Source organism: Rhea americana, unplaced genomic scaffold, assembly GCF_003343005.1.
Source record: "Rhea americana isolate MKP2758 unplaced genomic scaffold, rheAme1 scaffold_341, whole genome shotgun sequence".
Lineage (NCBI taxonomy): Eukaryota > Metazoa > Chordata > Aves > Rheiformes > Rheidae > Rhea > Rhea americana.
In genome coordinates, this window is record NW_028186470.1 from 164,839 (window position 1) to 191,993 (window position 27,155).

General features: G+C 42.3%; 1 protein-coding gene across 7 annotated transcripts in view; it reads right to left on the bottom strand.

Annotated features, from left to right (window-relative positions):
- Positions 1–27,155, bottom strand: part of SBNO2 (strawberry notch homolog 2) — a 74,730-nt gene that overhangs the window by 17,543 nt on the left and 30,032 nt on the right. For 4 of the 7 annotated variants that reach the window (XR_014896645.1, XM_085311463.1, XM_085311464.1 and 1 more), the window contains 8 exons: positions 10,516–10,680; positions 4,338–4,430; positions 3,602–3,698; positions 3,089–3,249; positions 2,503–2,636; positions 1,887–1,977; positions 398–541; positions 27–144 (listed from right to left, as the gene is read on the bottom strand). Coding sequence is in view for 6 of the 7 variants with exons in the window: in XM_085311463.1 (XP_085167589.1) it covers positions 27–144; positions 398–541; positions 1,887–1,977; positions 2,503–2,636; positions 3,089–3,249; positions 3,602–3,698; positions 4,338–4,430; positions 10,516–10,680 (1,003 nt within the window). In the remaining variant the exon portion in view is untranslated. Of the gene's footprint in view, positions 1–26; positions 145–397; positions 542–1,886; positions 1,978–2,502; positions 2,637–3,088; positions 3,250–3,601; positions 3,699–4,337; positions 4,431–10,515; positions 10,681–16,951; positions 17,277–22,903; positions 22,956–24,783; positions 25,104–27,155 lie in introns of those variants that run through there. The other 3 variants (XM_085311467.1, XM_085311466.1, XM_085311468.1) reach the window with 3 other exon arrangements.

The window sequence follows — 27,155 nt, forward strand, 5'->3', positions numbered from 1 at the left end:
CAAGCAATGCTATGGTACAAGCTTACCTGTAGCACTGGCATAAACAACCCTTGCTCGAGGCAGTTTGTTCTGAAGGTCCAGCACTGCTTTGCCCATTTTAGTGGAGTTAGCATTTTTGGCTTTGTGGCATTCATCAAATACAATCTAAAAGGGAAAGTCAGTTAAGGAGAAAGGGTGCAATTTCTTCATGAGGGTGGGAAGAGATGGAAAACAGAACCCAGCTTCTTCCAAGGGAAGAATCAATGCTTATAGCATTTAAACATGAACCACAGGCATCAAACTGCTCAGTACAGCTGTTTCCCGTGACCTCAGATGGCCCCAGTTCTGTGTTCATTGGCAAAGAACAATTACAAGCAAGTTGTTCTTCTCCCTCTCCTCTTTTCTTTTTTAAGGATACAACTCCGTCAAAATTTTCCCTGCACCAGTCCAAAATCTGCTTTAAGCGTGTCCTGTGTTTTCCCCCTGCTTGGCTTTCACCAATCAGAGCAGAGTAAGTGGCAAAGAGGACTCCTTCTGAGGTAGCTGTGTCACCATATTTAATCTGCACAAAGAGGAAGAACAAGAACACRCATGCTCATGACGCTTGTCCACAGTATGCTCCACCCATCCTTCTCCCACAATCAATACAGCCGATTCTGCTGTAACTTTGCAGGACACATGTTCCTGCCTTCAAGAAGAAAAAACAATCTGAGAGCACAAGAGAAAAAGGCTGTTGGTAGCTGATGTCTTTAGCATTTCTGTTTGGCATTGAGATATGGTGATGACAGGAACTGCAAATACCCGGATAAGTTCCTCTAGCCAAGTGTCAGCACATCTTGACACATGTAGTGAAATGTGGAGACCACACTAGGACTTCAATTTTCTGGCCACCTGAAACCACTTATCTTTTTAAGCAACAGTTTAGAGTGTTTAATTATTCTGAATTCATCCCATCAGTTTTAATTATTTTTAGAAAATTATGTTCTCTTTGGCCAAATGAGATTACTGCTTATCTTACGGTCATGAATCTCACCTGAAAAAAACTAAATATAAGAAGGAAAAAACATAGTCTTAATCTGAAGAAAGTGTTATTTAAAGCCCTTTTGGTCTGAAAACAAACATCTCTTTCAGTCTTTTAATGGACTGCATTCAGGGCTGTCGAGCACACATGGTTTCTGTTGACTCAGTAAGAGCTGGTTGCTCAACAGCATTAAAAACCAGGGAAGAACACTGCAGTGAACTAGCCAGCAGTGTGGCAAACACAAGCCAGCTGATAGACAGGACAAGAGGCTCAAGAACAGGTTATGAAGAACCCTGTGAATAACCACACCACCACTACTGGTAGTTTTTTTGAAAAACATTATATTCTCATGCTTCCACTGATAACCAGAGTATGCTCTAATTCACTCAGCTGGATGGAAAGGCCCACGTTCTTAGTCATGACCCTGTGCATTTGGAATCCGCTGCTAGGCACCAATCTGTGCATCTGTAAGTGCTCCCTCCACTGGCATTTTCTGAAAAGCAGTACCAGCACTGGAAAATGTTAGCCCATGAGAGCACAGCTTGGCCATGTCTAACAGGTGCGGTTCCCTCTGCAGCACTCTTCATGAATGGTTAAAAAGATTTAAGTCCTATTGAGCTTTGCACTGCTATACAAACACTTCTTACTTTCCCCTTCAGGAAGCAGCTCTTTACTTGTGATGCAACTCTGCAGGGTGCATAAAAATAGCAAGAGTCCAGAGTGCGAAGAGTACACTGAGAGAAAGGAACAGCAAACAGCTTGCTGTCTGTGCCATCAGCCACAAGCAAAGGCAGTAGTGACTGCTGCAATACATGCCACAGCAGCTCCATTTAAATGCCACTGTGGGCTGGTTTTCCAGAACACCGTTGCAACTTCTCTCCCGTACCTTATTCAAAGCATGCACGGGAATGTGGGAGGCTTCAATGTCTTTCAGGTCTCTCTCAGCATCATACTTAAGATCATTGGAGACGCTGAACCTGAAAAGCAAGATACTAGCCTGGTTATCTCCTGAGGAGACAGTCAGGGCATGCACAGTGACTAACAGCTTTGACTAAAGTAATAGTAGGTGTACAAAATCGTCACATTTCCAACTGCCCACACACCTCAGTATAGGATCCTACAGCAGCCTCCAGTCTTCCACAGCATTGCCACTTATGGCAACTTGTGACTATTCTGCAGAAAACTCCATCCTCTAGGGGCTCGAGTCTGCACCCAAGAAGTCCATGAATACACCCCCATGGACTTCAAAGAGAGTAGGAGTAGGCTTGACATTGCACTCCAATACACGTGATTTGCCATTTCGTAGTGATTCATTCTCCCATCACCCCTTCGCGGGAAATATTGCCATTTCACAGACAGCAAAGAGGCACAAAGAGGTGGAAACAACTTATTTCAGGCCACAGCGTGAGTCAACTATAAAGCCAACATCAGCACTAAGGAATTCCTTACACCCAAATTCAAACCAACTCCGAGGTCTTACGGGAACAGAGGAAAAAACTTACCACAGAGCTTTTTTCCTCCCTCTAAGATAATTTTCAAAGATGATCCCCGCAACTGTCCTGCCCTTTCCAACTCCAGCACCATCCCCAATGAGGAACCCAGCTCGCTGCCCATTGGGTAATAAAACTTCATGTTGCTGGAAAATCAAAAGCAGAGTTGGAAATTAAAATAGATTTGGCTTTGGCTAACAGCTTTCATAGTTATGAGAGCACTACTTAACCCTCTCATATATCCTGCTCAAATAAACAAAGGCAGGAATGGTCAAGTGTTACGGTCAAGCTCACAAGTGATGGTTCATGGTAAAGGTCCCGAGGGCTCTAGCTTCAGAAATGCAAAGCACTCATCTCCACCAGAAGTCAAAKGTTCTTGTGTCTTTGGAAACAGATCCCACAGAGACAAATTCTCAGTCCTCAGTTTCAAATAATCCTTTTTTCAAAAGGCTTTTAACATGGCACATGCCAATGTTTCCAAAGGCAGTTCTTCTATATTACAGGCTATTTTGAAACACATTTGAATATCTGTCCATAGAAAAGGCAGAGTTTACTTCTATTGTATGACATGCAAGCCAGGCAAAGTGGAGCCACATACCTGGCAGGCATAAATGATTGCTTCCAGCTGTAGTGCAGAGAGTGACCCTTTGTCGGCAATGGAGCGTGGAAGGGAAAGTTCGTAGGTGATATCGGGTGGGGGGACGCTGGATAGAGTGCTCGTTTCAACCACAAGGTCAGGGTGGTGCTTCCCAATCTTGGCTACAATAACAACACAGAAAACAGATAAATCATGTTCTTCACTTCCACAGAGCATTCAGAAAGGACTCCAGGCCCTACAGTAACATTCTGTAGCTCTCTGCTCAAGAGTAACTARTATCTCTTTCAAAAGGAAGAAACAGAAAGAACAGAAAAGTGTTCTGCTAAATGAGGGTAACATCAACAAAGGATGAATATATTGGCATGCAAAGCTCTTCTACATAATCACAAGCTTAGGATGTGGTATGGCAAACATCACATACTGCTTGCAGGAAAAGAAGGTAACAGTGAATTAGGTTGGCCCACAACGGAGTTAACAGCATTTCTCATACTCATGTGATGGCAAGACACTCACACTTTGAAGGTATGTATTCTGCGTATGTCTCTGTTTGCCCCAACTCTTCAGTTTCTTCCTCCTCACCTTCATCCTCCTCCTCTGCAGGAGCCTGAGACTGAAAAGGAACACAGCAATGACCAAACATTAATGTTCACATTGAATTACGGACACATGCAGTCTTACACAGTTCCAGAAACTCTAAATTATTCCAGCACATGTTCATGAACCTTTCAAATACAATTCATCTAATTAGAGACTATAGCAATGCAAGGAATGCCGTTTGTGGGAACCAACACCTAGAGCTCCAATAAGTGCGTTAAGAGCTACTTTCAACACCATACTGAATTAGGGAATGATGACTACAACATTTTTCAGATGGATTGTAGGCTAGCATGAATTCCAGCCAGTTGTACTCTAATCTGACTCACAGTAAGGGATCTAAACCAGCTTTAAACTCAGCATCGTACTCAGCAGCATAAAACAAAGTCACGTAATTCCAGGAAAAGAACAGCCTCTATTGACTCTGCTGATTTAGTGGTAAAGAAAGCACAGATCATTCCTTAACATAGTGAGACTACATCAAGGGAAATATAAGACATTTCTGGGAAAGAGCAGTGACTCGTAATGCATCTGGCTGATTTTCCTGTATTACTCCCCCTGAAAGGAAAAATGGTTAGAATCATTCTTTCTTCTGTGGCATTACCAAGTTAAGAATCTTGTGCCTGATTCTACAGAAGCAGATCATCTTTCTCACCTGATAGCTTATGAGGAGTGGGGTGTTGGGGACAGCAGGAACATGGTCGTTTGAACTGTTTAAACCAGGGAATGATCTGCTGGGAGAGAACAGCTGGAACAGAAAAGATGCAAGTAAGAAAAGTCATAACTCTCATCGCTCCAATTTCAAAAGATTAAAGCATGAAAACAGGACAGCAGTGAAGATCCTTGCATTCCGTGTTCAGATCTTATACTCTGAGACTGTCAATGAGCTTTAATACTTTCTGTTTGTGAAATGCAACGAAGTGTCAAGCCCTAGGGAAAGATTCAAGAAACTAATAAATCTTGCAAATGCCCTACATGCCTTCATCAACACCAACACAGAGACTAACTGGAGACAGTAAATACATTCCTGTAAGCAGTATGAACATTTTGCATATGTGCACATGTGTGCACAATCAAAACCTGCAGGGATACATTTCCTTTCATAATATGAACAAACCTGCGAAACAGAAGTCTTTCTGCCAAAGCTAACAACCGCATGCCATTAAGATGGCCATCCAAAATAACAAGCTTTGCTTTTAAACATGGCATCTTAGGTATACCTCTTATAAACCTTACATTAGCACTACTGAACTATTTGTACAAATGTTGCCACTTTCAAAGAATTCTTACAAGCCAGCAGTCCCTTTCAAGACCTGATCAGAGTTTATTATGGGAATAATGGATTTTTCTCTGCACTGGAAACACTTATGCTAGTCACGATTTTCCCATCTGCTCTGAAGGGAGCTCTACACAAAACTGCTGTGCTGCTCCAGACAAGAGAGATACTCGTTTATGACTTAAAAGGAACAGCATAGATTCTCACAGGGGGATCACAAGTTTTATTCTGAACTGAGAGCTACGGGTTGGATTTGCTAATGGAAGAGAAACAGTATCACTTTAAGGGACAGAAGTGGAGACTCAAGAATGACTGAGGAGATCCAAACAGCAGGAATGGGAAAGATAGAACAAAACTGCATCCAAAAAGACATCACTAGGAAAGGACTGAGCACTAAATAAGAACACTGATTTTTTCTACAGTCTTCTTACAAACTGCCCTTAAGGCAATCATTTACTTAACACTTTAGCCAATTGGTTTTAACTTTAAAAACACTGTTCAGAGTAATGACATAACTGCACCAGAACACAAACTGTGGGTCAGCACTGATTAATACTCRTTCTGAGGATGAGGAGCGCTACCACTTACCTCTTAGCACCAAAACTGCCAAAGCCTGCACACTTTCAATTACCACTCAGGTTCATCTCACATGTGTAGACAGATCATGACTTCCACTTAATACAGAGCCCAACAACAAAGCATCAAACTCTTCCAGGAACTCAGACCACACTGGGACCTACCAGGCCAGTGATAGGCAAATGCAGCAGTTATCGTGGTCTGGTAGGTCAGACTGCAGCGAGGGTTAGCTGGATCTCTCTAGGCGCCAACTGCGATGTCAGAGTTAATTACTGTTTGTCTATCCAAACCACTACACCACAGCCAGTTGTGAGAGCTCCCAAGACACTCCTCGCTGGGAAGGCACAATCGAGGAGACCCTTTGTCTTCCTCCACACAAACAAAAATCACACTGGAATTTCCCGACAGTGAACAAGGTCAAGCCAGCAGCTCATGGCATCCAAAGTAATCAGCAACTCCAAAAGCAGCACTACTTCAAGTTTATAGCCTGAGAAGAGTGCCAGACTTATAAAGACACCCATGCGCCATAGGCAGAAGTGAAAGACGGGAAGTTCTTAAGCGTAAACACTCTGATTGTTTCCTTTTTTTTAATTAAAAAAAATAAAAAAGAAGAAAAAAACCCATCCTCCATTACTGGAAGCCTGAGTCAGAATTACCAGAAGGAAGCTGGACAGAACAGCTATTCTCAGTGCCAAGAAATCTGGAGAGCAGGTGAAACATCTCCACCTACAAATCTGAACTCAATATAAAAGCTTCTTCTTAGGCAAAAAATAAAAAGACCCAGATCCTGCTAGAATGGAAGGACATACTTGTCTCAGCTCTAGCAGTGGGAAGTTAATGTAGGTCAATCTTTGCATCATGTCATCTTCAAAATATAAATCCYTGCTATCTCAATTCAGTTACATGGCTTTTGCACACAGCTTTTTATTTTCAGGTACCACAAAGGAAGTGAGAGAAACCCTGATTGTTCGGAGCATTTAAAACTAACCATACAGCTGAGAATATGCTGTGAGGACTGGGACCAGTAGCTATACATCATCTTCTTCCAGATCAAACTTGTACAATTTCTTCCTTTCTCTATTCTTCTTCCCCTTACAATTTGATCTTCTCCTTAGTCTCTGCCACATACCTAAAAGCGTTAACATGTAAGACACACACAGACACCTGCCATACATGAGAACACAGGGATGTAAGCAYGAGAAAGATTCTCATTCAGTAAAGCAGCTGACACAATTGCACAACCAAAGACTTGATGTTATTCCATTTTTTTTCCTCCTTGCATTATTCTCCCTTCTGCATCGTCTTGCCATGACTTCACTGGCAAAGGAAATAGTCACACGTGGCTGACAAACCAACCCCTCTCTGCATAAATATAATTCCTTTGCATTGAGCTGCGAGAAGGGCGTTCGCTTTTAAAAGGTGCTGTGAATGAGTTAGACTAATAAAACATACCAGCAGATCAYAAAAATTCTAGCTACAGGCTTCAGAGGCAGGGCTTTGCTGCTCTAATCTAAAAATGCTGTAAACTCTGGTGAGATGGTTGTGAGAAAACATAACGGATTACACRAACTATTTTTAAAGGCTATTTTACAACTCCATTACAAATTATGCAACTGTGTTTTGTCTGCTCTTTAAAATATTTAACTGTATAGCAATACCTATTCCTGAAATGATAAAACAGATCCAACATTTTTGTATACATCACCTTTTTTTATTGATAACAGCTCTCACAGCATGAGCACATGAAGTCTGCTCTGAGTCCAGCCATTTACCCGTTAATCACAAACACTTCACCTAAAGCTTCAACRCTTGGCATTTGAGATAAGAGTTGCTTACTGAACTTAATAAAAATTCAGCAGTGTGAGATCTAACTGTGAGGTTTTCTGCAATTTTTCTCTGTCCTCCTTTGAGTAAACACATTTGCCCAATGGTAGTAATACGTGACAGGAAAAAAAAGGATAAGGCTAAAATAAGGATATAGTCTTTTCCATAGCATATCTTTAAATTGCAGAATTTCCCACCACTTGACAGAAGACAGTTCATAAAGTTTTAAAAGAGGAGTTAATATAACAAGCAATCCCACAATTACATCAATGAACAGAAAACATCAACCTTCAGGCTTAAAGCACATACCCAGCCCTAACTAACAGGAGGCAGGAAGGAAATGCCCCACTAGGTTATTTCAGAATGAGCTCCCATCTTTTCTCCCAAGACCAGAAGGGTGCCTGAGGCAGCTTTTGCACCTGCGATCCCTATGTGGGCCTCACGCTCAGGACACATCCAGCTTCACTTGCGAGATGCCTCGTTGCCAGAGCCATTTAGAGACTGCTGGTTCAGCTTCACGTGAATCTGTGAAACTGAAATTCTGTCTCAGGAAATTAATTACTGTCCTGACAGTAAAGTGCAAGGACATTCATTGTTCCTGGGTAAAAGGCTGACTAAACAGCTACAACTGATTAGAAGTACTGTATCAAAACAGACTAGGACTGCATCCACCTGGGTTACGCACAATGGGAAGTTCRATTTCGTAACGGTGCTTAGAAACCTCTCTGGCTACTCAAAAGTAAAAATTCCTGCAATTTTATTCAAAATTATGCTGACATAACTATGTGGGGAGGGACAGGTAGAGATTATCTAAATTCCTCGTATACTGCTGCAAGGCATCGTCAGAGACCCAGTCCCATGCTGATACGTAGTGAATGTTACGGTAAGAAACCTTTTACTTTGGTACTGCCTCAAGATTTTGCGACAGATCCCTCGTTTGCYGCCTTTAACAAAGGAAATTGCATACTTAAAATTCAGCTAAAACTACTGCCAATCAGCGATCAATACGGCTATCCATTCACCCAGTCTGCTGTGAATTACCACCCCACCACTTTCATGTAAAAATGAAACCGAAATCTGTCTAACAAATGCACTGTGTCAGGAAACACTGAGCTCAGTTTAAAAAAACAACCACCTTTGTATTCAGAAAACAAAGATAAGACAACCTTTAAAATAGCTAGTGATTCTTTTCAAAAGGAAGTCATTTATAAATGGAATCCAAGGAGCTAATTGGCCTTATCTGAACCTAAGGGCTGTGAAGGGCAAGGAGGGGCATGGGGTGACTGTGAGGAGCCGACGCCAGGAACAGCCTGCGATCAGAGTGCAGACGGTTGCTCTGCTGTGGTCAAATCACATGCAGGACATGACTTGTTTCTCACTTGCATACTTTAGGCTGGATTTGGAACAGCTTTTCATCGCAAGTCATTGCTGTATATTGCATGGATACAAAACTACAAGCTTTTACAGCCATCAAATATCTCGAGCAGAGTTCACATGTTTAGAAACAGTACACTAAGTAACTTTATTTTTGTACTGATTTAGGCTATTACTTTAAAAAAAAAAGTAATAGGAGACTAGGAGAAACAAGGCACATGCCTTCTATGTCATGGCAAATATAACTGTTTTTCCAGCTTTTTAAATTATCCAGTTTACAAGCCTGTGATCTCTTCAGCCATTTCTTGGGTTCAAATAGCTCAGTTGTCTCTTCCCCATAATCGTCTCAAACTTCATGGTCAAACTGGTCCAAAGTTACCAGACTATGTATGGATTGCTTATGCAGCCCTCACCACCAGCATAACRGTGTGGCCCTTGATCTCTAACACATTTATCCACAGGAAGGAGGGCAGTGGTATTCTCTGTCTCCATTTACAGACATGTTGAAGGCCAGACAGACTCTGTGAAGGGCTATAAAGATGATCAAGTCTCACTGATTTCAACAAGAGCTCAGGTATCTGATTTGAGGTTCTGCATTGTCACGACTGGTCTAAAATCTCATAAAAAGTTTAAGACAGATAGAAACTTTGACTTCCCAAGTCCCAGGCCAGGACACTAGTCACCAAACCATACTCTTTCAATACTCAACCTGTCACTAAGCCACAGAGCAGTATCCTTACAAAGCAGAATTGCTGCCAAGTCTCTTGATTTCCAAACTGTGACAAACAGCCAGCTTTCATCATGGAAATTCAGAGTCTGGCACATTACTAACAGGAAAATGCAGTCTCTAAAAACATGACAGAACCTAATAATACAACACTGTCTCAAATGTAGGCATGCTAGGTTGCCTTCTGAAGCACTCATATGGAACAAAAGCTATAACAAAATAAAGCCTCCTGCATGGTTGGGCATKTACTGTGACAGCAGAGAACTAAAGGTTCAGCAGATGTGTACAATATCGATTCCATCAGGACCACAGTTGGCAACTGCTAGTAGAGACTGATAACAGGTTGTGCAATAGTAAGTGAGCAGCCCAACACATGAGGGAAAGCAGACAGCAGAAGGTTGGTAAAACTGCTCAGAATTACATTCTGCTCTGGGACTTCCAGAAGACAAGATGCTCAGGAGAACTCAGATATGTAAAAGCCTGTAGGGACTTGGACTTGCAAAGTAAACATACATGGTCAGWCTTAAATTGAGACAGAGTTTGGTTTTTAGTCATTGTTACTAAAATACTTGCCATGAAGAATAAACATGCAGCAGCTGCCACTAGGGATAAYTAATGATCTAAGTCACTGTGTTTTTCCTGGAGTCCATTTCTGTAAGACAACTGAATTCCCTGCAGTGGCCCACTCTGGACCTGCTGCATGTTCTAGGGTTACATCTTGCTTGTGATGCATGCATCTACCTGCTACTGCAGTCAGGAGAATGAACTAATTGTCAAGAGAATGAACTACCGTTTGCGTAACACTCAAAGAGTGCAAATATCCCTTAAAGGATGTCSTGTTACTCTCCTGATTCCTGGAGACTAAAATATGTGTAAACACTTCACCCTTTCCCTCCTCAAGCAAACTTGATAATAGGAAATAACATCACTATACTGTAACCCTCACCCCTGTGAGGAGTTGGGTTGTTTTCTTAATTTCTTGATGCAAATACCATGGAATGAAGCCTGCAGTATTTCATGTCTGATGGGGAGGATGGAAGAGGAAGCAGCCTCTACCTCTATTTGGTTCTGCTGCGGCGTGTTTACATCCCACAGTGTTGGCACATGGTTGAGACTATCAGCAGGCAAGAAGTCCTTAGGATCTGCGATGTCAGAGAGGGAATCCGCTGGGGATGAGAAGAGGGAGTTGTTGTTGGAGAGCTCATCGAGGTACGAAGAATCCTGAAATGGAAGAAATGCCACAGTTAAAAGAGACAATAAAAAAGAAGGCCAGAAAGCTCCTTTCTCACACATACTCATCCAGGAAGTTTTAATTTCTGGTTGTTAACTGTACACTTTTGTTACTTTGTGCTCCACAACACTTAGAAATTCACTCTTAAATGAAGACTTGCCCTAAGCAGCAGTTGTTTTGAAGTCTCAGTTTCTTGACTTAGCAGGAAACACTGAGYGGACAGAAGTGCTAGCGCATGTTCAAGACTAACTCAGTATGTATTTCAATGTATAGGAGAGTGAAAGAGAAAGGAACATTCAACAAAATATCAGTCATTTCAACTTTGCATATGATTAAGACGACTGCTGAGTGGTGAGCAGTCTTCAGTCTATCATTCCAGAGACTCAGGTTCTCTATTCACCTACAAAAGCCTACAGAGGACTGGCTATATCTGATTACTAAAACAGCTGTTTAATTRCAATTTATACCACAGCAATTCCTAGAGGTTTCAGAAAAAAATTAAGTCTCCTCATGCCAAAGTGCTGCACGAACACAGTGCAAGGAGGGGGGGGAAGAAGTGCTGGTGTCATCTGTGCTTGGGTCTAGATAAATCTTGACAAATCTATCCATCCTTTTTCCAGTGGCAGATGCCTCAAGCTGGACAGGAAGGGAACGTGTCTCAGTGACAAGGATCAGTTTCTCTGCCCTTACTCATTTTCTGGTGCCTGTGCAGCACTTACAATTGTTCTRTTTTGTGCCAATCCAGTGATGACATTGGCTTGAGTCATACAGATTTTTGCTCACAAAAAGCCTTCAATTCCCTCCTTACCATCAATTCCTTGTTTGATTTTTCAGATTTCAGGTAGCAAGAACTGATAGCAAAAGGCACTTCTTAAACCACCTCTTGACACCTGGGCACAGAACAATCACTGCACCATTCCTGACTCCATACATCATTTCAGTTATTCTCTTTCTACATGAAATTTCACTTTCAAACAGGCAGAAAAAAAGCAGTTTGTGTTCTGCTTATTGAAGAGCAATGTACTTCATAATGCTGAGCTGCAACACACAGCCCTTTGATGGAGACCTGCCTCTGTCCCCACGACACATGCAGACAGACCAGCAGGTCTTTCATCCCGCCACACAGAATTCTGCCAACACAAACCAGTTTTGTGCTTTTTCCATACGAGTTAAGTTTGTCAACACACGGCCAACTCAAGCTCTCTGTTAGGACAGATACCTGAAGTGTGACAATACCGCAACATGGCTGCCAGCAGAGCCGCACTGTCTGATACAAGGAGAAATCACTGCTCATTTCCAGTTAAAGGCCAATTTTCTACTACAGAACAGGAAGGCAGCCAAAGATTTTAAAAGTCATTTAGCCCTGCCTGACATAAAATCATGAACAGCTGAGCCTGCTTGCATTATTCCTGAGGGCTTCTGGCCAAGAGTTGGGTCAGACCCTCTCCTGACTGCTATTAAAAGTTAGATTCCTGCAGTGTTTAAAACCATCAGGACATGTTCCTTTCACCCTCTTCCCAGATGATGTCGTCTTTGGCGCCTGAGAAGACGGTAGCTACTCTAAAGTCATAGGTGTAGAGACTGGCAGCTGTGCAAGAGCCCTGACACCCTCAGCTCAAGGCAAGCAGTAAAGGAGACGGCAGGAACGACATGTAAACTTCATATTCTTGCAGTATTAACTGGGGAAACCCAAAGACTCCAGAAGAAGGGGCTGTTTGTTATACTGTGCTACCAGAGGGGTACTGCTACAGGAGGCACCCTCCTGCTTGCACTGAGTCCTTGTGTTAATGTGCGACTCTGCTGCCAGCCTTCAGCCCAAGAACAGAAGTGTGGMGGTTCCTGTACAGCTCTCATTCTTGATATTTCTGTGGCTATTTTAGAGTTACTCAGAAATCAGGGCTTTCCAGAGACTGAAGAAAGCCCCTAGATTTATCACCTTAGAAATACGTGGTCTATGGAAATGGGGCTCTGTAGAAGCTAGGGAGAAAGCATTTGGGTAAATATTGCAATTCTTGGCCAAATAACTGCCTTGTACATCCTGCAAGAATCYGCACGTCTGAAAGGGCTCACACAGGACTGTTGAGGCAGTCAGCTCTGCTCAGATGAGAAGAGGAATCAGTTGAGCCAGGCCAAATAAGGCTGCAAGCCTACAGACCTCACTATACCACCTTCCCCTCAAAAGCAAGAGGCCAGACTCATGAACCTCAGCTGCATCTCCCCAGCTGCTGATCTTGAGTACTGTACACAGGGTGGGTTCAAACTAAAATTGTTCATGCTACTGAGATTTTTTTCCATTAATTCCCATCTCCCAAGGTCTGTGGCYGCTCTGAACCTTCCAGTCCTCTACAGTGACGTTTGCTGGATACCTCAACTCACTGTGCTGCAGAACCAAGCCATCATCTCCTCTCTCACTATTCTTTTGCTTTCTCCTCTTGACTCGTGTTCCAAGAACAAGCAGCAGGAATCCAATGGCCTCTGGATTGTCACCAGAATCTATTCGCCTGTGCCAGCCACACCCTCTTCAGACCCAGCCAGGATACGGGTGAAGTGGGGAGCACTGGCATCTGGGCTTCCTGAGCCTTAGGAAAACAACTTACCAATTCTCTTACTACTACTCTTTCCTATTATGCTAGTATGTAATAGTCTCAAATCAGTTTTGTAGCAACTTTTCTCATCACTGTTGGGCTCAAACCTTGGGCACACCTCAGGCTTGGTCATTTCACATAAATCACGAGATGGCCAGGTGGCAGGAAGAAAAGCAGACATCAGCTCCCAGTAAGCCTTCGGAATTCAGCTCACATATATAAGTGTAAAAATGAGTTCTTATTCACAATAGGTAACAGAAGACAAAATAACGTTACAATCCTTGATTGTAAATTTAAGACATGAAAAGTATTTATTAAAATCTGCATGCTGAGGTTAACCAAAGACACTGAGAGGAGAAGCATGTTTTCTCTCTTTTAAGGAAAGGCCACAGGCAAGGAAGAGCTAAACAAATGAAAAGGCTGGAAAAGCAACGCAAATCCAGCTTTGTTTAGCCAGAGGATTTTGTTCTTTCTTTTCTTTCTGAAACACTTTGTCAAATGGGTCCACCCAACATTTGACTACTTCATTTGAAGACTTCACAGCCCAGGAATGACTACAGTAGCCTCTCAAGGAGCCAGAAGGTCTCAGGTTCAAATTCTGTCTCATTGTTTAGGTGTGGCAAACCATTTCTGCAAACCATTCTGAGTTTTAYTTATTTGTAATTACCATTGAAAGAAGCCAGTTCAGGAGCAAATATCTGCAAACACACAGGCACAGACTAGAGAGGAGACTGGAGCAGCCATTGTCCATTAGCGTTATAAAAAGAGCAAAGAGCCAGGTCGCAATAGCAGTGGGATGTGCTGAAAGCGCCGTGCTATAGCCTAATAGCTACCCAGCAAGCTCCCTCTGCCTTCTTGACGTGAGCCCCTTCATCCCACTAACGAAAACTCCAGCTCTGCTGCCTCTAACGTCGCTCCCTCTGCTTGATGCACTGGACCAAAATAGGAAAAGGAAATCAGCCTCAAAGTCAAGAGGAAGGATAAATATTAGTCCTGGAAATGACTTCAACTAGTTCATCCTCTTGCAGTATTACAAGACATTAGTCATAGACTTTCAAAGCATCCTATCTGTCTTTCTTAATTACATTATTTAAAGAGCACTGAAAGTAGTAATATACTAGATCCCTGCCCTGAAGAGCTTACAATGCAACTTCTTTCCTGCTTCTTTAGACTTCTTTATATACAAAATGCAGTATAATTGCTTAATACAAGGCCATACTGATAACTATAACCTGTGTCAATATAAACCATGCTTTGATTAATTTGTTTTATATGGTAGAAATGGGAGCAGCTATGTTAGTCTCTGGACCTCAAGGGAAAGGAAGGCTCATCACCTAAACTAGCAGCTCATGAAGCAAGGAGGGAACAGGAGCACGACTCCCTTTCTCAGTGGGCCAATGCCAGCTGTCACACCCAGCACATATTCCCCTACAAAAGGGCTGTTTCATCTGATGATAACACTGTGTTTTACAGATGCTAACTAGAAACTAGTCAAAAGGTGTCAATCCCTCAATGCCCCATGGGAGAAGCTGAAAACTAAATGATGACATCAAGGAAAGAACAGATGGGAACAATGAAGCGTGAGGAGATTGTATGTGCAGCAAACACTGGAAAGAGGACCTGCCTGGAGGTATCTACAAAGCAAGTTCCCCAATTTGGAAAGGGCTGCTTCTGCTTTTGAAATGACTGGACATGCTTGGGCAGCTGTACAGCGAAGCAACTCCAAAGAGAGTATCCATTCCATTCTTTAGGATTTGAACTAAGTTATTTTGTCCCTGTTTAAGACTGATGAATAAAAAAATAACAATAAAAAAAATCCTCATTGGAAGTAAGAGAATTTTACAGTAATGGCACTTATTTTATGTTTTAGTGGAGAAACTGAAGTTGAAAGAATTTCTTTTCTTCAACAGAAGAAAGCTACCCATAAGGCAGGTCCTCTGTTTCAAATGCTATTCTGGATATGTGCGAATTAGTTCTTAAACTACACTCCCTTCCCCCCCCCCCCCCCCCAATTTAGCATAGCCTCCAACCAAAATCTAGGCTGCAAATTCTAGCTCACTCCTGGTACAAGCACTTACGGGCAGGAGGCCAGGGGCCTGCTTCGCCCCCGTCCCTTCAGCCTACGTTGTTAAACACTCATCAGTCCCAGAGCAGAGAAAATCTGGCTGGGGCGCCACACTGAAGTTCTCAGTCCTGAGCACTGGTTTCATGGCACATTTTTTCCCCAGTTTCTCTTGTTACACTTGCAGGAAGGAGGACACAAACAGAGACTTCTAAGTCTGCACTTGTGAAAAGACTGTTCAGAAGTAACTGCTCGTGTTCGAGTGAGAGATGGAAGTTTATAGATGCACATTAGAAAATGGCTAAAGGGCAATTCTTTCATAGCAGACTGACCACATAATAGAGAATTTTACAAGGGGTCAACAGCCAGCTAATGCAGAGACTACACAGCTGCTCGCTGTGGATCTCACCAGCATGTTCTTTTTTTTACATTAAAGTTCAAATACTATCAATTTACTAGAACAGGAGTTATTTTGTGATCCTTACATCAGAAGGTGCTCTGGTGCGTGACTTGATAAATCACTGATAGTAATCATTTGCTGGACTTCTAAACTGTGAAGGCAAAATAATCACCAATAGATGCTATTACGGCACACAATGTTTCGGATGCTATCCCAAAACAGAAAACTTACCAAAACTAAGAATTAACTCCTTGTAAAAGATCAGAAAAAATAAACAAGAGCAACAAAACCCAAACACTCATACCTCTCTCTTCCAACCACCAGAAACAGCTGAGCTTCTTCAGTCAAAAGAAATTCTTTGTTAAAAATAACGAAAGAACACATGAAGCCTAAATACAGAAGGAGTATGCATCCTAAAAATATTTTTGGCCACGAACCCATCAATACAAATGGTTTATTTCTCAAAATCCAGAACAACCTAGGCACAGAGGAAACAACTATTCTTTCTGCACAGCAGCTATTACTCTACTACACAGCACACACTTGACTGGGGTCCAAAAAGAACGTACAAAAATAATTCTTTCAAAGATACACACAGATAAATATACCTATGCAAACAAATTTATGAAGACAAACGAGAAATCTTTTGTTTCTCAGCAATCACAGATAAAGCAAACTACACTTCAGATAAGATAGAATCAAGAAAGAGAAAATTAACAACTGCAATGTATGCTGTCAGTTAAAAGGAATTTTTCTAGCAATCAAACCCCCACAATCAAAGTCTTTTTATATATGGGGCAATAAACTTGAAGTCAATAAACTTGGAGGGGCCAGTACTATGGCGGCAAGGATTTCCTTTGCTTTTCTGTACGCATCTGGTTTAAAAATAAAACTGCTGAAAGCCTTTACAACTAAAGATAGATCAATTCTCCACCCAGCTCCTTTTGCTCAGCGTCCCTCAGTTAGTCACTAAGCTCTAACTGACAGGAATAGTCTGTAAGTATCATATGTTTCGGCACAGTACAAATCAGAACAGAAAATCTCTTCTCATTGTCTTGCATCAAGAGTTGTTGCCCAAAAGTCTTCTGCCATGGCAAAAATTAAAGGACGTACAAGCCCACGAGAGCAGCTGAAGCTGCCTACCCTTGCAGAAAGAACACAAACTAGGATTTCTAGGAAATTAAAAAAAAAAAAAAAAAAAAGGAAAACATTACCTTGTAGAGAGATGGGAACTTCAGCCAGAACTGCATCTGGGACATTTTAAAAAAGCATTCAGTTTGCTGTGTGAAGAGCAGGACTCGGATGAAGCAGTTAAGTGAGCTTTTTCAATATATAATGCAGAAAGGTCTTCATTCATGACAGCGACAGCAGCAGCAGACAGAAAGAGTGCTCATCAAGGGCTTTTAAAAATTAACATGCACGAGAAAGGAGTGAAAATGGAGGAAAAAAAGGACAGCCATACAACGCGTCCGTCCTAAGCCTGTAGAAATTTGCATATACTGTTTAGTCATGAAGGAGAGTGCTCTTACTTCCTCTAAGTACAAGGGCTGATTTTCAGGAAATGATGCCTGCTTGGTAAGTCAGTGAAATTACTGGCAATGCGATGAGAATTACTGTATGTGGCGTAATTCAGCCACAGATACACTGTAAACAAAGCTGCGCTCCTCGGCAGCGCAGCCCGACTCCRGCCAGGGGCAGCCTCTGCAAAACCCGGCTATTCGCTGCCCCAGGACTTCGCTCACTTTCCCCTTCCCCCTTTCAAAGGGAGAAAACGCCAGCATTTTCTCTGCAGCAACTTCTCCTCTGGGGCCTGGGGTGGGCTTTTATTTATCCTCTTCTATATTAGTGATTATGGGGCTCAGATGAACTAATCAAACTGAAAGAGATTATGAAAAGTATTTAAAACTTTTCTCCCTCTTTTTTTTTAAGAGCCACATGCTTTCATCTTCRGTATCCGCCCTACCCCAAATATTGTAATTAGAAAATAAAAAGGAGTAGCCAATTTCTTAATTTTTGTACTCTAGATGATTCCTACTTTTCTGTGTCCACTAGCATTTCTTTCTTTTCCCAAARGCTTTATTTTTAACTTTATTTAACAGTTTTGGTAACAGAAATAGGCAAAATTTCTGATGGGGGGGGGAGGAAAAAAAGGCACTAAGAGGGGACACCTGAATGGGACTCATTAGGCCTCCATTAACCCCCTGGGGCAGTGATGACAGCAGAGGAAGACSGAGAGGGGTGCTTGCTCACGACCGCGCGCACCCAGCAGCACCCGCCCTGGAGCCACGAGCCGGTGTTCCAGCTGTGCATCGCCCCTCATCTCCTGCTCTGCATCCTTCTACACGGACAAGACACTTCTCCAAACTGCAACGGAGCTCTGCATTGGGGCCAGAGCTTCGCGTCTGCCCTCACGGCTGTTGCAAGCGCTCTTGGGAACCGTATGCCCAGAACTGCTGGGAAACCCAAGAGGCAAGGACTTCTTGAAAAACAAATCTAGGAGCAAAGTACTACAGAAGACAGCAAAGTCTACAGAAGGCCTAAAGGAGATGAGAAAAGCTTCTGAGTAGAAAGCGAGGAGCTTTCTAATGACACCGAGAATTACGGGAAACCAACCAAAGGTGTTTCGCTTTGCTTTGTTTGCTTTACAACATTCTGCCTTTGGGTGATGAGCCAGTATTTAAAGTTGCAATGCACTGCCCTTAGAGGATCRTCCCCCGCAAGAAAAACATGCTTGTTGCCAGGCCTGGAAACATGCACACGCAGGATGCAAATCTGAGACGAAGAGTTCACTGTACCTAAGGAAAGCTGTGTCTCATGCCTGGGCATATRGCATCTGCAGCACAGGGCTTCCATGGGGATGGATATACTGATAGCTCATAGTATCGAGGATCCAAGATCCACCATGCAAAACACCAAGTCTAGAGGACTTTTATTCAATAAATAAATGGGAAAGAAAAATGCTTTTCCCCAGGCACTTTGAGACTACAGCCAGAGATCCTTATGCCACAGTCCGAGAAGCAGCAGCAGTATAGAAGGCTGGGAAACAGCAGCCTGAGCCACCCTCACCCCTGCAACAAATTGGGGCAATGCTTTTGTAAGGCTCTGTGGTTCTTCCTGTTACTACAGCATATCTCACTTTTTTAACTAAAGAATAAAAGCAGTGGATAGAGGTGTTTCATGAGTGCTGCTAAAGGAGATGCATTCTGCAGGAACTGTGGTGAAAATAAAGAGTTTGGTTTCTGCGGGCAGCTGGTTTGGGGTAGAGAAAAGCAGTGGGTTTTCAGTGCTGCTTTTATCTGAATTTGATTGTATTTAATTATCTGATACTGCCCTGGAACTTGGGATAGGTACATAAATATGTTCAAAGTTAAAAAGAAAAAAAAAAAGAAAAATCATATCTGGCCTCTTTAAACATCTTAATTATTGACTTGCTGTCTGACCAAGCTTGATCAAACCACCAACTCTTGCCTAAGACTACCAAGGTCTTGCTATTTATACAGCCTTTAAAAAAGCAGGTGGCTTATTTCCTCTTCCCTTTCTCTCAGTGGACAACCACAGCAAAATATAGGCAACAAAACTGGAGCACCAAGAGGAAGCAAGACATATCACACTTTTACAGATACTAGGACTGCTAAATTGATTTCATAACACCACAGTAATATAATCACATAAGGTAAGATAACCAAGTGAAAAATTACCACCTTGTATTTTAAGAACCTGTCCTGAGGGACAAAGTATGTCACAGCACTCCCACTCTCCACAGTTAATCCAGAAAGGTGCATACTGACAAACAGGGGAAGGAAAGCAGAATTATTCTAGGGTTCACAGTACAAATTTGACTTACCATTTTCCAGAAAAAAAATGAAATGTAAAATCCAATGAACAGCACTACTTTTGTTAGGTAATCTTAGTGGCATTACCACGGTCTGGGCAACATGCTCTAGGTGACCCTGCTTGAGCAGGGAGTTGGACCGGATGATCTCCTGAGGTCCCTGCCAACCCCAGCTGCAACCTTTTAACGACTGACCTACAGGACAGGTTGTTGAACTTGCTTGTGGTTTCTTGAAAGCATGTGCTGACCTTTTAGGAAAGTATACATACAAATCAATACAGAATAACACCTGTAGAGCAGACCTAGTAGCTTGTCATCCTCAAGCAAAGAGCCTGGAACTAAATTTCCTGAAATACTTAGCTTCCTGAAGATGAGACTTTCAGAAGTGTCCAAGCACACTTCACGCTCAGCTCCTTGACCTGGTGAGACACTTGTGCAAAAAAATCAGGCTCCTGAATGTCTCTACAAACTGTAAATGTACAACTTCACAGGCTGGATGGACATTTGAACAGTGAAAAGGATATTTAATTTGATCACAGCAGGTCCTTAGTATCTTGGAAAAATAAGTGTAAGAGTGACTAATGGATGGAAGAGTACTGAATATTTAAACGCTGCAGTTTGTCCTAATAACAGTGTTTTTTCTCAGAGGGACAAAAGATGGGCGTGTACATATCGTACAGACCAGGGTCTTGCGTTTGCTGTTTCCACAACATGACTGGCTTTACTCAGCTGGGTGCAAGGCTTTGCTTTGCATTTTGGCTGTTTTGAGAAACAAAGAGCCACCACTGCTATGCATAGGACACCCTCTGCTCTGGTTTCAAAGGTAAGCGAGAGGAAGCAAGGTGTGTGCTGAGTAAGTGCACAGAGAGGCTTTGACAAGTTGAGACCACAAACGGTTTATTTTAAAAGTTGACACTAAAGCAAGGATAACAAAGCAGCTGGTAGGTATTTTATAATCAGAGTTAAAAAACTGTGTATGGGAATGCGTGGGGGATCAGGAACAGCAAACCCTGTTAGAACCTAGCTCCTTTAAGGACTGGGAATTTGGGAGGTAATTGCTACTTGTTAGGGAATGGGGAGAGAGGCAGGAGTAACTCTTGCAAGTGATTGTAAACAYCAGAAGAAATCAGTGCATGGCAGTAGGCAGTGTGGTGCTTTGATTTGGAGAATAAACATATGTGACCAGGAGAAGAAAAATGACCAAAGAAATTGTTCTTGCCAGAGGCAACTGTGACTATATGGTAGGACCACATGCACCAGGGTTCAGTTTGCAGAAGTGAAGGGCACTCAGAAGAGTGTTTGCAAGGCACCCCTCAGAACAGAAACTTTTACACGTTACAAGTTAGGAGATACAGTCACCAACAGCAGGACTGGAGACAGGAAGACTCACTTGATCCGACTGACTCAGACCAATTCTGGTTCGAATTAAAACATCTATTTTAAAACATTTCCTAGTGGTCTGCTATTAAGTTATATTACTGGCATTTTTTTAAGAGCACTCCATGTTTCAGACTAGTGCTTTTTCCGCTTTTGTTAGATTTATAAATGGGAGGAGGTAGAAAACTGTTTGCCAAGAATTTCAGAAGGCAGTTTTCTATTGCCTTCTGTGCCTTCCCTGCTGCCTAGGAGCTAGATATAACTTACGTTTGAAGCTAACAATATAGATGAAAATGAACAAGTCTGGAATAGAGGAGCCATCTGGGGCAGGTCTTCCTCCAGGCCCTTGTATCCCTTCTCCCAGCCTGGCTCCTGTTTCCCCTAAAATCAGTAGCCCAGTGTAACCATAAATAAGTTTAGCCTTGAAAGCAGAATTCATCTCACTGAGCCACAGATATCCCAATCTGAGTTAGTCCCAAGAGCTCCTTTTATGCATGGAAGAGGAAGCTGTATTCCTGAAGTACAGTTCACCCAACCAAAAGGATGCTACTTCAGAATAAGATCAACTGCATGCCAGATGYGCCCCTCCCATCTTAGTAACCACCTCGATGATTAAATAGGATGGTCAGAACAAACCAACACTTGGTCAGATGAATTTTACGCTGTTGCCTAAGCCCTGTGATTCAGAAAAGGACTGCAGTCCCTGTGCGTACACCTGCCCGGACTGGCCCTTAGTTGTGAATACAACATTCAGGCACTGAGAAGGACTAAGCAGCTGCTAAAGTGGCTAGCTCCAAACAGCAGCTTATCTCTGCACTGTACACAGCAGTCTTATCTTTTCACCTTGCTGACAGCCCAGCYTGATGCCAATCAGCTCTTCATACAGACTGCAACACTTACTTGGTTCTGAGTTTGGAAATCAGAAAATTCAGTGCGTGGCTTTATGTGGTTTATTAACCAGTGTTATCTGGTGAATCATCCCAAAGTGAATTATCTAGCATGTTATCACCTGTGCACTCCACATGTGGTGAGCTACCACAGTGCAGGAGCCCAGCACAGGACAGCAGGGCAGCTGCAGGCGCACAAAAGCCACACTTAACAGCTGTCCTGTGGGGGAATGTACACCATAATTACAAACACAATTTAACCAAATTTACTTAACAAGGTCAGATGAGCTGTTCTAATCACTACCTTGATTTTACTAAACCAAAGCCTGAAGTAAGTGTGAGGTGTCTCACTGAAAGTGCTTTTAAAATGCAATTAAGTCAGGCCAAAAATCCAACCCTGAAGTGCAAAAACAGAGTCAGAAGCATGTAAAGCAACTTCTTCACAGAATGTTTCAAAGGCACCAGAGCCAGTTAATTGTCTTCAAATTGATTTTAATATCTGTATTCCCTCTAGACATAAAACTGCAGGACAGCAATAGGAATTCCAGGTGGTTTCTTTTCCAGGAAGCTCTTTATTTTACTCAGAACCAAGTCTTTCATATAATTTAATAACTGTTTAATTGATTTCTCTTAAATCACCACAGCTGTGTGTACTGAAGCACTTTTAAAAATTATCTTTTTAAGAGTAGGTTGAGATTTTTTTCCCCCTTTTTACCAAGAAAGACTAATAAGACATTCCAAGAGGGTGATAATTAAAAAAAAAAAAAACAACAACAAAAAAAAACCCACACACAACAAGGCCTGTGTATGATTAACATGTCCCCCACACACCACAAACACTATGAACAGCAGATCAAACAAGGTTGTAACTACATCTTTACAGCATCATTGCAATGACTCTACCCAACAGTAGCCAACACCTCCCTACCTCCACCAACCTTGACTGACCTCCTTCCTCTATTCCAAGCACAACTTAGATTTTAGAAAGGGTACTAAGTTTCCTGCCAAAACAGTTATAAGTAGGGGTGCTTCTCTGAGGGAGAAAAGGAACAAGTTTCTATAGAGCTCACTTGCAGCTGAATGTCCGTACTTTCCACGCAAGCCAACAGCAGCTGCTCAGTCCTGTTGCAAAAAAGAGAAAATCAGGAGCTTTATTTTTCAGTATAATTTATGACAAATGAAACAGTAAGAGGAGGCCTCTGTATGCTCAGAGAAAGGTCCTGGTTTAGACAGATACAAGGAATAAGGCAAATGAACCTGAGCAAAGGGCTTGACTATCAGAAACAATCTAAGGGCGAGATCATTTTAGATAACAAAAGGCTCAGAGGAAATGGGCAGAGTCATGTGTTTTAAATAATTCTAAACAGGATAGAACAATGAAGTCTGAAGAAAAACCTGTGGTGGCCAAGAGCAGGAAATATTCAAGTGACATTTTTCTAGAACAGATTGGTCTGCTTTTATGAATAAGGCTCAAGGGACAGACTACAGAGCAAAACATGCACTTGCCAGGGGAACATTAGATCCCAATGTGCAAGATGAAACCTCCCAAATTTGGTGTTTTGTTGTGGTAATTAACAGCTCTTATGAGCAGCAACACAAGGCAGACACTTTTATCGTAACAAGGCTGTGCAGTAGAACTACTACAAGCTAACACTGAATTCCAGCACATGGTGGATCAGGTAGGCTTACCAGCATCTCAAGACTTCAGGTTTTGAGGCCAGAAGAAAAAACAACAGAAAGTGAGGAAAGCTAGAGAAACTGAAATCCTGCTCTTCTTCAGGATTTTGATTTTTAAGGACATATTTGCAGTCAGTAGGCTCTTTCCATTAGGAGATCAGACTACATAATCTGGGCCAGCCTTTGACTATTTGCAACAGTTCCCAAGATCCAAAAATTCTATCAGATCCCAGTATGGCCTCATATAACTATTTTCTAAACCTTAATTTAAGCCATTTGTTTATATTAAGAATGCCAACAGACTAGCATGGATGAATCACCCTGCAGCAAGCCAAAAAACAAAAATGTTGTTGAGGAAACAGATTTCAATTTCTCATTAGGCTGTTCTGAGCATGCAAATGAAGCATGCTTTTCCAATATGCAGATGGCATTCAACAAGACTGCTATGATATGCACAAAAATCACTTTTCACCACACTGAAGTGGCAGTAGTTAATGATTCAATTAAAAAGAAATTCCCAAGATAATTAAAAATTGCGGCAACTCCCACTCATGGTACCCTCTAGCCAGCAAAGATTTTGTGTTACACTAAAGGTCCAACTGAGGACCTCCCAAACAAAATATGGAGAGAAGATGGGGGGAATCAAATGCTAGCACTGAAGGAAAAGATGTCTGCCCTCTGAATGTCCTTGTTTTGCCCCTAAATCTAAGGCATGACCAGTCCAGCTCATCACTGCCAGCAAAAAGTGTTTACTGCACAAATACCCCAACAAAATCATTAGTCACTTGCTCTTTAGACGTTCTAAATCCATTTTCAATATCATGCACATTCCTGGAAAACCCTTTACAGAGACAAACTGCCTACATGTTTAATGCAGTCCAAGGCCAGGCTGGAATCCCACTGCAGCCCAGAAGGTACATTACGGGGAGGGAGTGCTCACCACCTCACTGTCAAAGCACACACAGGGATCCCATGCAGACCTGCAAAGCTTCACTCCAAATCAGAGATGATGCTTTCATCTCCTTCCTCTGCCTCCCCAGGACAGTTTGCAGAAAGTCATGCACTGGCAGTGTGTTGAGATATGTCAAGCTCTGCAACTCAGAGGGATAGTAAGTGCTCCCATGCTGCTCAGCTAGCATAAACGAGATTTTGCTATCTGGACAAAGAGGAGAGAATGGGCTATATTCCTATATAAAGGCAGCACAGTTCTCTCATAAGCACCCAATCTACCCTGTCTGCCCAGTGACCACAGATTTAATCAAGAATCTCTTACCAGAGCATGCAGTGAACTTCTCATGTTCTCCCTTCCGTTTCACTTCTGTCTGGCATGGTCGCGACAGCACAAAGTCTAACAAGATTTGCCACTCCTGCCGCCRCACAAGGGGAGTGCGATAAAGACAGGTACTTTCCTATACAGTCACCTGGAAAGATGCAACTACTCAAGCTGGTTCCCACATGTTCTGAATAGTGTGTTTCAGGTTTCTAGCCAGAGTGTTAATATGTAACAGTTTGGCATCTGGGACAGCAAGAAATCAGTAAAGTGGAAAATATTGTTGAAGCAAGGCATGGAAGAGCTCCAGGACACTCCCAGATGACTCCAGACTGATGCCATTGCCTCCAGTTAATTGCCTGCTGCTCTTAACAGATCCAGGCTCTAATTCTGGCTCCTATGAAAAAAAAAAAAAAAAACAGCTTTCCTTTGGATGAGCAGTGACTAGTAGTTTAGGAAAGTCCTAAGTTTTATCAACCGATTTCCACGTTAGTGCTTATGTGGAATGGTCACAGGACCAGAAAGACTGGCTCTATTGCCAGTTGTCCAGGAATTGTCCAGGAAAGAAGGGAAAAAACACAAACTAAAACAGCATTAGCTATCCAACTCTCTTTTAAACACTTTTACAAGGAAAGCTATCTACGAAGTACTTCCAGACATAATCTTAAAAAGCCTGACACAGGGTCTGAGTTAAACCCACTGGCTCCCTGGGAACAGATGAGGTCTGTTCACAACTGTTTGTGACAGTCTCCAATCACCATTAACAATTTATCATATTCTAATATATCAGCAGCTAGCAGCAAACCATGTAGAGAGCTCAGTGCTCAGAGAGGCTGATCTGTAGAGCAAGACATCACTGGCTTGGGATTTCAGCAGGCAAAGCCAGCAGTTTGAGTTGCAGGGTGACTAAAGATCAAAACACTTCTTTGAGACACAAGGGAGGAGGATAAAACTAGTGTTATTCCCCATTAATGGACACTGTCATACTAGACACCTAGGGAGCACTCATGTCAGACTGCACTGTGACAGCTCTAGACAGACACCACCCTTCTGAGGTACTAACTTCATCAGATTAGTTTCATACTGGAAAAAAAAAGCTCTAATAAAAGTCTTATTCACTGCTTCTCAGTTTCAGAGCACAAAGGGTGACACTGCTGTCTTGGGTTATCTGTGGGAATCTCCAGAAAGTCCCAAGCAGTAATGCTGAGTGCACAGGCTTACAGAGAAACAGAGAAAAGCACCTATACAAAGCTTTATTCATTGTGGGAACGTATCTGGCACTATCTGCTATTACATGGCTGTTAATATGTGAGCAAAAGAACTGGCTGGCTGTAAATATTAGATTCAGAGATGGCACTTTACTGTTTTCCTTTTTCCTGAACTAGAAGAGCTCTTATATATGTGGTATAATAGCAAAAGTCTTGCAATAGTTGCCTTGGAATGGGTCAAAGCAAACGTGTAACTGCCTATGATCACCCTGCTCCGTTGGGTCAAAGCGTGAATGTGGCACAAAAATCATTTCTTGTTCTAGACGTTATTTAAGGTCATTTATACATAGTTTGTCTCAGAGCTCTCTTGCTCTTACATTATAGAGCCAACACTTAGAGATGCATCACCTTCTCATAAAGAGTCTCCAAAATCTGCTCTTGCCAAGCTGGCTAAGATCAATTTCCGTGATGCAGCAGGGAAAGGAAGCTGATCGACCACTTAGATACTAGAAAATACATAAGTTGAAGAAATAATTAAGCCCCTTTCCCGTTAAACCCATCAACCAAGCTACACCAGCCCTGCAAGCTGAGACTTATGGAGAGGACCCTTCTCCCTCTCCCCATTGCAGCCTCTTAAATGGCTTCCACAGGTTGATGAGATCACATTTCTGTCTCATTCCTCCTGCAATTAATTCTGCAGGAGGCAAGGATCAATGTTATTATAATTCATTTACTTATCTGGTTTTATCCAGTTGTCAGAGTCTGGTCAACAACAGGATTCTGTCCCAGCAATAGCTCCTGGTGACCAACCACCAAAGCCTCTCTGTTAGCAAGCACACAAGCAAAGCCACCTTGCAACAGCCTCCCCAGAGCAGTCAGATCTGCCATGGGGGTGAAGCACACTAGACCAGTGAAGTAATTTCAGTAGCTTTGCCAAAGGAGTTGAACTTGGGCTATCACACCAGTGGCTCACCTCATATGGCTCAAATTCCTCAAGTATGCAAATCCAAACTTGCAGAAATCAGAGCCCCAAGGTGGTTGAAAACCTCTTTTCAAGCTTGCTGAGAAAATAAAAGCACAACTAAAGAAAATTAACACACCTCTCTCTATAACTAACCAAGAAGAGGAAAAATATATTAATTTGCTCTGCTGCTATAAATGCATTTC